Below are 13,007 nucleotides of genomic sequence, written 5' to 3' on the forward strand. Positions count from 1 at the left end.
TCCAAAAAGCAAGAAAACAGTGGTCTCCCTAAGGTGTCCTTCTTTAGGAATCTGAAAACCCTATGATCTGATAAAGCACCTACAGCAGATGTGCAACTGACACTTAGTTAGCCTTCATTATGGCAAATAATCAACTATAGTTTGGACATCCTAGCTAAGTATCACCCTGGCAACTATACATTCCCCACTAGTTTGATACAATCCTGGACATTACCAGCAAAGCAGCTCATTCCAACAGGCAGCCAGAGTAGAAAAGCTCTGCTGCAACTACCAATTTCAATTTCAAATTAGATCCCTATTGCATGAAGACAAAGCAACTTTTAAATACCAGGAGACCAAATTTGCTATAAAGCACAACAGCCAACTGGAATGGTGACTGAAACTACTATTAAATGTTTCTCCACTAATTGGAAGGAGAAAAAAAACAACCCCCCCAAACACCTCCACAACATAGGCACGCTAGAAAATGTAATGATTTCAGATGATACATCTACAGCCTTTCTGCTGCATATGGCAAAATGAAGTTTAGGGTCAGATCAAGACTTCTAAGTTGAACTTTATTGCTCTTACAGAAGAGAAACCCAATAAGAAAAGTGGAAAAGAAACCACCACATCAGAAGGAACAAACCCAGCAGACACAGAATTCAATTAAGTAGTATAAAGCAAGCTGAAACCAAGAATATGATTAGCTAGCAGAGGGGCTTCAAGAGGCAATGCAATTCCAGAATACCAACTTAAGAGCCTTTCACAGTTAAAAATGCTGGTTTATTCCAGTTACTCTGATGAAGCTATCATACTGCAATCTCCTAGCTGCCTGTTGTGGATGGAGTTTGCGGTCTAACGGTGCTTATTTCCATAAAAAAGGAGAGAGATGAATCTCTTCCCCCATATTCCTCCTCAGGTGTCCAGGTCCTATTTATTAAATTCACAGTTACCTTCAGTCACACAAAAGGGTAATGACTGTTTCTCTACAGGTAACTCTCAGAAGCTACAGAATGGAAATAAAACCTGAACCAGCATCTGATGGGAGCAAATTAGATTTCTCCAAAGCAGCAAAGGGATAGAATAGAACACAACAAAAGAAATGCTTGCATAGCCATTTATAGCTGTTTCCATAGCAGTATAGAATACTCAATTGCTCTAAGTGCCAAGGATGACAGCGTAACAAAAGATATATGACAGGCTGCGATGCTTTCACAAACCAAGGCAAAATATGCTGGGTTGGGTACATATGCATAAACCAGAGTAATCCTCATGAAAGTTTGACTTAGTGACCCAAAGTTTGCATTTGTTTCCCTCTCCCTGATGCCTTGTGACCTCAACCACCCTGGGGCCATCCTCCCCCTCCCCCACCTTAACCGAGCCCAGTGTGGTGGGTTACACACAGGCCTGGATGCATCAGCTTCACTTCCACTGTATGAGGTTTGGCTTATGCTCATGAAATTCCCTCTGTTGTGTTCCTTCAGTGCTACCATAAGTATTTTAATTTATTTCCATTTGGTCAAGCCACTGGTAACAGTCAGACCTGACAGCCAGGACTCCTGTATTACATTTCTCATTCTATACTGACTGTCAAAGGCAATTCCTCTTGTCTTGAGGTCTTTCAGCCAAGCACGAGCAGAGAGCCTTTACTTCAGGGGGAAAGCAAGTACTCTGCTGTTACCAGTCTGAATCTGTGGTGCCTGCAAGTTCCTCCAACTTCTATGGTTGCTTTGTTCTTGTTTCCAGAAATAAGTCCTTATTTTTGTGCTTTCTGTTGTTCAGCTAAGTCTTCTGGAACACACTAGCACTTCAATTTAACACACTATGGCTGTGACGCTGCTTACAGCAGTAAATATCTCAAACAACTAAGAAAGCATTTTTTTTTTAAACCAAAAAAATGTGCATCTTTTGTTATATACCCCCTCATTAACAGCTCATCTAAGAGACTAATTGTTATAAGCATCAAAGCTATAATTTAAAAAGCACTGTAAAAAGCTGATAGGATAATTTTAACTTTATCCCTAAACATAAAAACTTCTCACAGAAAACGTCACTCATTCCTGCAGCACTACATAATTGCTGCCTGTATAAGCTATGCTGAAGCAGACAGGGAAAGACAGTCCCTTGAAAACAATCCCACATCCAGTCACTACAAACTGTTATTTGCATCAACCTCTGCTTAAGTCCCACATGGCAAAAGAACTCAGCAAATTTAGTAAAACCAAGACAGCGGTGGTAGGTCTCTGCTACTGAAATGTGACACTAGGTACCCTGTGCCCTTCAACCGTTCTTGGGTGGGCAGGGGAAAGGCAAAGAGATAAAAAGTCTTGATCCAGTCTATCAACTACACCCTGAGGAAGCAGGAAAGGGTTATAGCACAGGCCCCATCACCGTGATAACCTTCCTGCCAGACCCGAGCAGACTGTGAAATAAGCCAAGCAATAGACCTGCTTAAACCTATTGTTCGCATTCATTGTACCAAGTCAAGCCTGAGAGAGTGTCATCAGAAAGACAACTACCTGCCAGATCACCTGTAGAGTGGTGTGGAAAGACAAATGAAAGTCTCTGAACAGCAGTTCCTCACAGAGGAACAAATGCATATTTATTGAAAAGGAACTATGAAGAACCAGGACATCACTTTCGCAGACAGATGAGACACACCATGCATTCTCTCAGTTGCAAGGAAGACAGTAATACCATTGTAGAGCCTCCACATCAGTTTCCTGAAGTGAGTGACTTTTACAAGCCTATTGACAATCTACATGTTCTCTGGATACCTTTTCTCCAGGTCGAATGCTGCCACATTTCAGGAGATTGATGTCAGCCTTGCAGTCATCCATGAAGCCACAGATCAACCGATAATCGCTGAAGATAATGGCTGTCATTTTAGTGATGTACTGATGGCACTGGTATTCTGTGATATTACCTCTGTGATCCACCAAACATGATACCAAGAAGCCTTTACCAACTGGTTCATCTGCACATTCCTTTATCTGTTAAAAAAAGAGAAAGATAATAAAATTACAGTGGCTGCAGCCACTGAATTTAACCTTATAAAAAAATCCTCAAAGAAACTTGCATCTGTAGCTTCAAAATCTGCTGGCAAAGAAACCCTCTAGGCTTCAGTTTGATTTTCAGTAAGTCAGAATACTTGAAAATATTTCAGAAATGAGAAATCTCATGTGTGCCAGCATCCAAAAAAAGCAAACACAGCGACCTTGAGGATTATGAACTCTACTGCTCAATAATCGTCTTTCATAATAATTACATTGAACTCCTGCAATCAAGTAGACTTGTAGGAAAAATGCTAGTTTGACAAACCTTTATTTAGAAAACTCAGCATATTACATCATACATCATCACTAATCATACTTGGACCCCCATTAGCCACCTGACCTCCTACAATATAAGATTTCGGTTAGAAGTGAAACTGATTCAGAAGTCAACACTATTTACCGAGCTGTTTATAACTTGCTGGGAGCTGAAAACCACTATAAAGGAAAAATCCTCATCAAATTCATTTCTATCAGGCTCTGGTAGGAGCTCATTGTTGGTACTAAACCATTTTACCCAGTGGTCTAAAAAAAGTAAAAATCACAGCTAACCAAAGCTGAAAGCTGTGCAGGGATTGGAAAAGCAGCGTACAAGAACAGACAGGTCCCCAATATAAATCACAGCCTGCACTGCTCAGGGAAGCAGACAGTAAGGCCAAAAACGTCACCTCTGGAAGTGAAAGATGCAGGCAGTTTTGACAGTGTCTTTCCAAAGGAAGTGGAAAACATGGTTACTTATCAGTTAAGGACAGTCCCCGAGGAATCCTGCGATAAGAACAGTGCAATGCCTTGCTCCAAGGAGCACCAGGACTCCACAACTCCTTAACCCTGGCAAGCCTGTGCTGAAATTCTTGCCCAGTTCTGGTGTTCCCTGCACAGGATTGTGCTGAGAACTGCAGCCCTAATGCTGCAGAAAGCACTCCTGGCAGCCAGACACTAAAGTTCAGTGGTGACAGTTTTGCAAGGAATAGATACATGGGCTGACTTGATTACATCAAAGATTTGCTCCTGTACAAATACTGAAAGGCTCATCCATCTCGCGGGAGATCCATGGCAATCAGTAATCCAGGCGGGTTCAGACACCAAGCCAGGGCAGTGCTGAGGGAACACGCAGGGAACCATTTTATCACCTCTCAAATACCAAGTTGGAATATTTATACGGGAAATTTAAAAAAAAATGGAGAGCTGTCTCTAGGAAGATATATTCTAATTCAAACAAGAATAACTCAGGGCACCTGTGACAGACTCACACAGGTCAGACTAGATGAATAAAACAGATCTCTGCCTCAGCTTATGAGGCCATTACTTTCTATGTAGCAAATAAAGCATGCAACATTTCAAACATCATTATTTGAAGGCAGATGTAGGCTGATAAAACATTTTATACTGAATCTAAATAGCTATTAGAAAAACGTATTCGTTACTGAGGTCAATGTAATGGTTATAGATAAGGTGCAAAATGCGTTTTGAATTGAAAACACCTATGATTCATTGTAGGGTGAAAGGGAGAGAGTTGAGCAGGAGCTGTCTGAGAAAGCTGCATCTTTGGTTTGGCCCTACTTCAGCTCAAGCATCACGAGCCAAACCAGCACTCGACAGCAACATGCTGTTTTTGGAAGAGCCTGGCTTTGAAAACAGCCCCAGAGCTCCATGGCTGAGCCGCTGAACTGCAGAAAAGACCAAGTGATCATGCTATTGCCAGGCCACTTCTGAAGCAACCACTGTTATCTGGTAGCCAACTATAATTCTAAGTTAAAACTCTTGCCAGAACTTATAAAAACTATGACAGCTGAGGAAAAAAAATTAAATTTAAATCTGTATTTAGCCGATAAAATTAAAGGTACACTTTTCAGAGCATACCCAGTTTGGGCAGTCACCATTTCTTCACTTTCACTATGAATTACTCTTCCAGTTGTATTTTGTTCTTAATGCAAAGCAATACTTAAAATCAAAGCTTAGTCACCCCGCAAGAAAACACCTACCTGTTAGCAGTATATGCCCACTATATATCTTAGTTTTAGCGTGTTGCAGAAATAACTTTAACAATATGATGGAATGTTTTATGCACTTGCCTCTGTATTGAGCATCAGAAGATCAAACAGATGCGATTGTTGTTCCTCATCTTTTTTAACTGAAAACCACTCACCAAATGGCAAAATATTTGTAGCTTATGCCATCATTCACCACAATTATAAGAGGAACACTTGTGGTTAACGTACAGCTAAAATCCTGTATGCTCTTCCCACTGCTTCTAGGCATCATATCCCAGATTTAGAGGGCATCGTTTACAGCAATGCCAGACTGTCACTGTATAAAAGTGGTAATTAAACAGACTGTTAAAAGAGCATTTTCAAGAATGCCTTGGTTGTAAAAATTCTGCAGCAGCCATATGACATAAACCAGAAAAATATGATCCATGGTCACAAAAAAGTGGGATTCAACAGATTTGGTGGCACTTGCTTTTGGGAGCTACCAAACTCCAAACACGACATACCCCTTTGATGCAAGCTGTTTTCCTTCCACTCTTTCATCTTCTAGCCTTCTTGTAGTAACTGTTTACTTGATCTCTCCTTCCACTAAATGATGGTTTCCCATGAATGTTATTCTTACTGCAACTCAGCTGGTGCTGAGAAACGGAAGCAAAGCCCCAACAGGTCATGAAGAAACACTAACCGATTACCCCTCAACTACACAACTGATTTCCCAACTTTTGGGCCCAGGCTGCTGTTGACACCCTGAAGTTCCCAGATCTTTGTTCCTCTCAAATAAGAACTTTGTAACAAAGAATGGGGAACCATCTAGGCAAATCCATCAAAACATGAAGACCTAGGTAACTACACACCTTAAATCTGCTCTGAGCAAGACACACAACTTACACCTAAGCAAGACTGCATCCCTGAAAGCTAGACATGGAAAATATATTGCCTCCACGAACAGGTGCTGGAGAGACAATCTGCTATTCATGCAACAGATTCTCTTTCAGGAAAACTTCCTTTAAACACCACAAAGGAGCCATCGTCTAGAACAAACTGAGTATTTTAGAAGGCAAGTTTATGTGTAGGTGAAGTTACACTGGTGGATGCACAAATAATGTTTCTCAGAGCATGGCTTAATGACCCAATTAAGTCAGCTGAAGCCTGCACTGCTGCAGAGAGCTTTAGTTCCACTGCTCCCCTGAAGTCTAGCTGAAAACCACCACAAACAGAGGGAAGAGACCTCAGCTCAGTCAGCCCCTGTGTGCTAAGTGCACAGCCTCAAGAGCTCTAGCATGAGGATGAGGAAAGGAATGATTAATCGAATCATCTTTGAAGCTGGACTAAGGTGCACTGGTGCTTGAGATAGAGTACTACCTCCTAGTGCAGCCTAAAAAGGAAGTTCCTAACAGAGAGTCCTTGGAGTAACTAAACTTTGAGCCTCAAAGGAAAAAAGTTGATTCATCATTTGATGTCTATGCACTTACCCTTTCTGCTAGCAAGACACAATCCAAAAGCACCCTTATGCTAAATTCAGCAGAGCCCTTGCTACACCAACACTGTTATAATTGTCAAACACTTGATAAAGAGGGGACAAATACAACCCACATCAGATTTCCGAGAAAAGATCTGGTAGGAGCTGACGGGTTGCTAAGCTTAGCATTTCTTTCTCCCACCCCTTTGCCTGGTACCACTAAGGTAACTGACTTCTACAGCAAAGAGACTGAATTCATTACAGCTAGCAATCTGGCAGAGGAGACTAGAGACTCCCCAGCCCCAAATCATTACTCACACCCTAATTCACTACCACAGAGGAATGAAAAAGCCTCAGTGCCACACCACCAGCCACGACTTTCTCCTGGCTTACCTCAGCAATAGTGGACTTGCAGACTTCTCTGGCCACAGATTCAAACTTCGGATCTGTAGTCAGGTTCAGCTTGTAGTTCCACAAGAGCTGCAGAGAGAGCATTTGTGCAAAGGGGGTTTAAGAGCTTCTCACACAAAATGACAAACATTTTGCTTCAGAAAACAATGAAACATCATTTATCCCCACTCTGTATCCTTCTACAGAGCAACGATCAATGTAAAGTCTCCTTGACAACAACTTTGTCCCTTCATTTCTGCAATAGTTTTCTCATGCTGCAAAAATTCAGGCTGTCAGAATCTCTCCATAAGGTCATGAGCTGACTCATTAAAAGGAAATATATCAAAGGAAGATTATTTCATAACTGAAAGGATAAAACAATGAAAGCTGTAACTTGTTACCTTCTGCTTATTTAGCAACACCTTTAGCCTACAACACCCTTCTGCCTGATGCAAGTGATATAAAAAAAGTGAAGACCTCATTATGAGCAGATTTCATACTGAAAACCTTATAAAAATTTAGCAAATGGAGCTGGTTACTACTGTGAGGAGCTGCAAACAGACAACTTTTTGGATGCAGATATATTTCAAACCTACGGGAGGTTCTCTCTCTTGTGAAGCACAATGACACATTAGAGCTTAGACTGCAAAATGCCTTGGTAAGGACAACTGTTCTGGGAGCCAGTGATGAGCTCATGAAGGAGCCTCAAAGCACTGGGTCATTGTGCAAGAATCAATCTTGGGCAAGACACACCCTGAAGATATTTACACATCCCAGATGTGATCCTGAGGCACCATAAAGTGAAAAGACAGGGTAAGATAGCAAAACCTCAGCAAATTAACAGCTGAGAAGTTGCCGAGAGCTCTATTAGCTAATCTGTTTTACTAGGAACTTCAGTTGCATTTAAATATTTTTCATTAACTTACAGTTTTAAAAATTCATTTCAAAAACTCTGCCTTTGTGACAAAATCAAATTAATAGCAAAATTATAAAGTTTGGTCAAACTTTTATTTTGAAGTTTCAGTTGTACCCAAAACACTTGGAAAACACAAGCACATGCTCTGCACAGGGAAAGCAGTTTCACATCAGCTCCAGGAGGGTGGAGGCACAGAGAACCAAAACCAGAATCAGCGTAACTGCACCATCTTCCACACCTCTTAATCACGTCTTTGGAGCTGTGAAAAGTTAAAAAAGGAGATGATGGGAAAGTAGGGCACTTCAGATGGATTAAGTTGTAAATATAGAGGGTTGATAAAAGTGACTAAACAGGGAACCTGTCCTCACAAAAAGTGCTGAGGCCTCTCCCAGCCAGAACTGGAAGTACAAGAATGAAGGTACAAGACGAGAATACACCCCTGCATTTGTAATCTCAGACTTTGGAGAGTATCAAAATGAGATGCTCTCCAAATCAACCTCCAGACAGAATGAAGCTTAAACTTGCAGCCTAAAACTCCTGAATTTAGCACTAGGCAGTATTTTCCAAGGGATGATCAGCAGTTGTACTACCGAAGACAGAAGAGAGGCAAAGAAAACATTTGGACATGAGACACCTCTCTGTGGTCTAGCTTTTGATCACCCCCCCTTCAATCTCTGCCTGGGAAAATGAGACTTTGCCCACACTTTCTATTTGTGCATGGCTTCCATAATCCACATCTGCCCAACACCTGCCTTGTGGCAGAGATGCTGTCATTTAATCCAGCAGAAGAAAGGTCTAACTTTGATTTCTAGAATTCTCAATTTCTTCTTCATTCAGGTAATTTCTGTTGGCATATTTAAATGTCAGGTAGATACATTTTAATTACTGGCGTTTTCTCTTTTTCAAAGAGACTTAAACAGAACCGTGTTGTGCCCTTCATCTGATCCAACCCTGCACAACAGAGAATTACAGCTGCCAGAGAAGTCAGGCAGCACAGTGCTAAAGGTTAATTTATAAACACAGTTGGAAATTACTAGCTGTACAGCATGGCTGGGTTTCATCTCTGGAATATATCTTCCAGTAATAAAGTAAAATACAGCTTCTCAAGCATCCAAAACCAAGACTGTCATTGAGGCATGCACTTGTCTGTCTGTGTTCAGGGCTAACCAAGCAATTAAGGATCTTGATATGGTGTAGACTAACAGAATGCAAATGAGAGAAACCAAAGAAAACCTAAGACCAACCTTAGCAATGATTTTTTTCCCTCTTTTTTTTTTTTTTTTAAGAGTCTTGGGATTTGAAGAGTCAGCTTGACAGCCTGAAAACTGGCTAATAGTTTGCTCACTGTTAAACACGGTGCTGAGAGGAAATCTGTTCTAAAACCAGCCAAGTGTCTCAAACTGCCTCTAAATATCACACCCCCACAGCATTTTCCAAGTGAGTCTAAGAATTTAGCAGCTGTGAAAGTAATACAGAAGGCGTCAACAGCTGAAATTAAGAGTTTAAATTCAGTACTGCTCACATCTTTCCCAAAAGGAGCACATCACACTGCTCCCTGTAACTCACGGGAACCACCCCCCAACTATAAAATAGGAAAGATGTCTGCTATCCTACTCTGATACAGAAGCACAGTTTATAAAGCTCTTAGATATGTTCCACTCTGAAGTCTCCAGGAGGACCACAGTGGCTGCACTGGGTTAAAGAAGTCACCTTGTGTTGTCCCTCCATAGGCCAGTACAGACACCCAAATGTGTCCCATTTGATGCCTTTTGCAAAGTACCAAACAAAATACCTCAGGTTGATAGGGGATATGAGATGCAAATGTCAAAGCTAGAGACTGAATAAAACAAAGCAATACTTACGTGATTGCAGTCTGAGGAGATTTCATTATCTGGCTGAAAGGAGAAAAAAGGAGCGTCAGTTCAGTACTGATGTGATGCATTTAACATAGAGAAAAGTCTAAACTTAGAGAAACTAACATACTGTCAACTCCTTTACACTGTAAGAAAATCTGACATACAATCAACAGGAAATTTTAGAAGAGTGATGATACCTAATTACCAAAAAGATGAACTAACAGGTACTTTAGACACAATGCTCTCTTCCCTCTACGGAGTGTAAATAGCACAAGAGCAGCAGCATTTATGTAGACGCTGCAAAGACATAATGAATGCACTGGTGTTTGCCCCAATTGCCCAAACTAAGGAGGCAAAAAAGCATCTGTGGGAAAACAAAAATGCTGCAGTAGAGTTTTAAAGAAAAATAAGTTTGATTCTTACAATGGAAGAAGAAAGGTAGGACTTGCTTCCCTCCCCTAGACTGAAGTGTTTACTTTCTCCATTTGAAAAGCAAAGAGAAGACTCTTCTTCCAACTGTACATAAAGGAGCCAATTCAAAGCAGTCCCAAGATTTACACCTTCAACCATGAGAAACTGATAACATCCAATATTCATACATCATTTCAAAATATTCACTGTATTCTCCCAGGGAGCTCCTTGGAGAGAACTCCGGGCGCAAACCATCCTGTCGTCCTCTCAGCCTGAGTAGCTCTCACAATGAAGAGCTGCTCAAATAAAAGTTAACCATACAAATCTGCATCTTCTCTCCATAGTGAAACAGCACAAAGGCAGGCGAAAATCACCAGGCCATCATACCCACAGAGAAATCAACCCTGGCTCACAAAGACTCTGCTTCCACTGGTATTTAGGATGCCAGACATGCTCTGTGAGCCACAAGACACTCAAACCCACTCAAAGCTTAAATGCATCATTGACACTAACACGTTAGCCCTCAGCTATGACATAAGGGAACCAGCATTTCATCAGTTTTGGATGCAAGCAGAGTTTTTCAGTGCTGCACAATGTGCTACACCCACACCTGTACCACTGATGCTTCAGAGAGCACAAACTCAAGTTTACAAGGACAGAAGCAAGCATGGAAAACATTTCCAAGCTCTTAATTACAGACATTATTAATTAAATTGTTAACTTATTATTAACTAAAGCACTTTTATTTCATATAGCGGGAAGTGGCAGAAATCACGTCACCACTTTGAACATAAAAAACAGCACCTGAAGGATTCCAGTAATTAACTGCAGTTTGGTCAGGCTGGCACCATCCAAAACCATATCTCCCAAAGTAACCATAAATCTGAAAACGTGGATATCAACCTTTTTTTTTATTAAAGGCTAGCAGATGCTGGTTATCCTCAGGCAGCAGAACTGATTCTCTCAACTGAAAACTAAGATGCCATCCAAACTGCAGTATTTTAAAGCAGCCTTTAGGACCAACACTATCATGACTTACAAGGTGCGTTTTCCTTAATTTTCTGCACCCATCCTGCATCATTCAGCAACAGAGGAAGGTTTTAAACTAAGCTAATTTCAAAAGCCAAGAGGCAGAATGACGCCCATTGAAGTTGTTGTCTCACTCTTTTAGTCAGGGATAGTTTCTTTACAAAAATATATAGGCTAGGACTGGAATCCTCCTCTAGAGGACATAACTTGCTAACACATCTGCAGACAGAAGAATTTGTAAGGGCCAGAGAGTACTCCCCCAAAACTCTTCTAGGTTGCTTCAGTTATTTTTGCATCTTCCAAGCAGCTAACCTTTGTTTCAGATCCAGCAAAGATTAAAGCTCAGGGGTTTTTTTCTGGAAAAATGAGCCCAAGAAGATAACAGACTGGTTCTCACTGACTTGGGAAACTTACAGAAGATTTTCTTGAAATACACAACAATGAAATAGTACACACTGAAAGACCAGCCTTCCCTGCACTCTGCAGCAAATCTCAGCTCCGCAAAACCGAGCCTTATTCTTCTGAGAAGAGTAATGGAACTTAAATGGGATCTTAACTAAGCTTTACTACTGCATTCATCCACAGTTCAGTATTTAAATCTGCAACGCATGAGACCTAGCGAATAATCCCTTCAATGTGGTACAGGATGAGCACCTGCTAGCTGTGATGCATCTTCCCCCTTACCACTCCAAGTGCAGGAGAGCTGGGTTCAAGTGGCAATGATGCTGAGAAAAGGCTGGAAAAGAACTACCCCAGACTTGTATCTCTGAGGTAGCAGGTATTTGTTTATTCAGCACTGGGCACAAGGGGGATTGCTCCACCAAACTTATGCAACCAGAGACAAAAACTTCACAGTTTATATACATTAAAGAACTCATGCATATTCATTATTTCCACGAATAGGTGGTCATTATTACAATTAGTTCTTGGAAATCATTATCATTATCTCCTCCTTCGTCTCCTCCCACTTGGCATTACTCCCACGGTCTCTGGTGGTCGTCCGGGGGTCGTCGGGAGAAAGGCCGATGGTCTTCATCAGCTTGACCTTTGAGTTTGGCACATACTGCCAGGTCATGAGTCCAGCTGCATCTAGTTTTTCTTCCTTGATTTATGCTACCTAAGCTAAAATAATGCCCTAAGTTCTACCCTTTTCATGCTTAATAAAGTAAGACAATTCCTTATTAATCAACCTTTCTCTTCTTGTTTATTCAGGTGCTCTCTACCTGACTATCCTCTATCCTACTCTTGTGCGATTCTTGTTATCAGCAGCACTGACCTGATCTCCTTATTTAACTGAAGCAAAAGGAGAAAACCAATCCTTTTATTTTGTCTGATAAACTGAAGGGCTGAATTTGAACAAGGGGAAGAAAAATCTCCCCAGTGCAACTCACACTAGTCCTGCCCTGTTAAGGAGACAGCCTGTGGCCCTCTATCCACTACACCCACCCAAGAAACCTTCCAAACAAGAGCAGTTTCAGAACAATATGCTTGTGTAGTAAGTCATGAAAAAAAGGAAAGTTTCAAATTACCACTAAGAGAAGCTGAATAGCAAGAAAAGCTGCATTGTGTCAGTCCCACATGGTGAGCTTGAGGCACACGGATGCTCAGAGACCCCCGGGGCAAGGGGAAGGAGGAGAGCAACCCAGACCAGCACCACATGCTAGTCAAGGCAAGGACATTCCACTGATTAGCAAGGAAGAAGGACTCCTCTTACATCTCCTAACTGAAGGATTAAAACCAGCCTTTATACAAAGTACGTGTGCCTCTGGGCTCACAGAAGCTTTCGCTGTTTAGCAGCTTCGGTGGGAATATATTGCCTTCCTTTGCAGTTCTCTAAAAAGCTCTCCAAAATCCTTCATGCACTAACACTCACATTCCAGAGTACAAACACCACTTCCTACGTCCCAGGAAAAGCAGTTTAGA

General features: G+C 41.4%; 1 protein-coding gene across 1 annotated transcript in view; it reads right to left on the minus strand.

The window, feature by feature from the left end:
* The window catches only part of GLG1 (golgi glycoprotein 1), a 40,972-nt gene extending 28,813 nt beyond the window's left edge, over positions 1-12,159 (minus strand). Inside the window, exons 1-5 of the mRNA XM_009076048.1 lie at positions 12,053-12,159; positions 11,219-11,303; positions 9,651-9,683; positions 6,876-6,962; positions 2,760-2,975 (exon numbers count right to left, since the gene is read on the minus strand). Coding sequence (XP_009074296.1) covers positions 2,760-2,975; positions 6,876-6,962; positions 9,651-9,683; positions 11,219-11,303; positions 12,053-12,159 — 528 coding nt within the window. The remainder of the gene's footprint in view (positions 1-2,759; positions 2,976-6,875; positions 6,963-9,650; positions 9,684-11,218; positions 11,304-12,052) is intronic.
* Between the last annotated feature and the right edge of the window lie 848 nt (positions 12,160-13,007).

The sequence above is a fragment of the Acanthisitta chloris genome, unplaced genomic scaffold (assembly GCF_000695815.1).
Source record: "Acanthisitta chloris isolate BGI_N310 unplaced genomic scaffold, ASM69581v1 scaffold256, whole genome shotgun sequence".
NCBI classification, from domain to species: Eukaryota; Metazoa; Chordata; class Aves; order Passeriformes; family Acanthisittidae; genus Acanthisitta; species Acanthisitta chloris.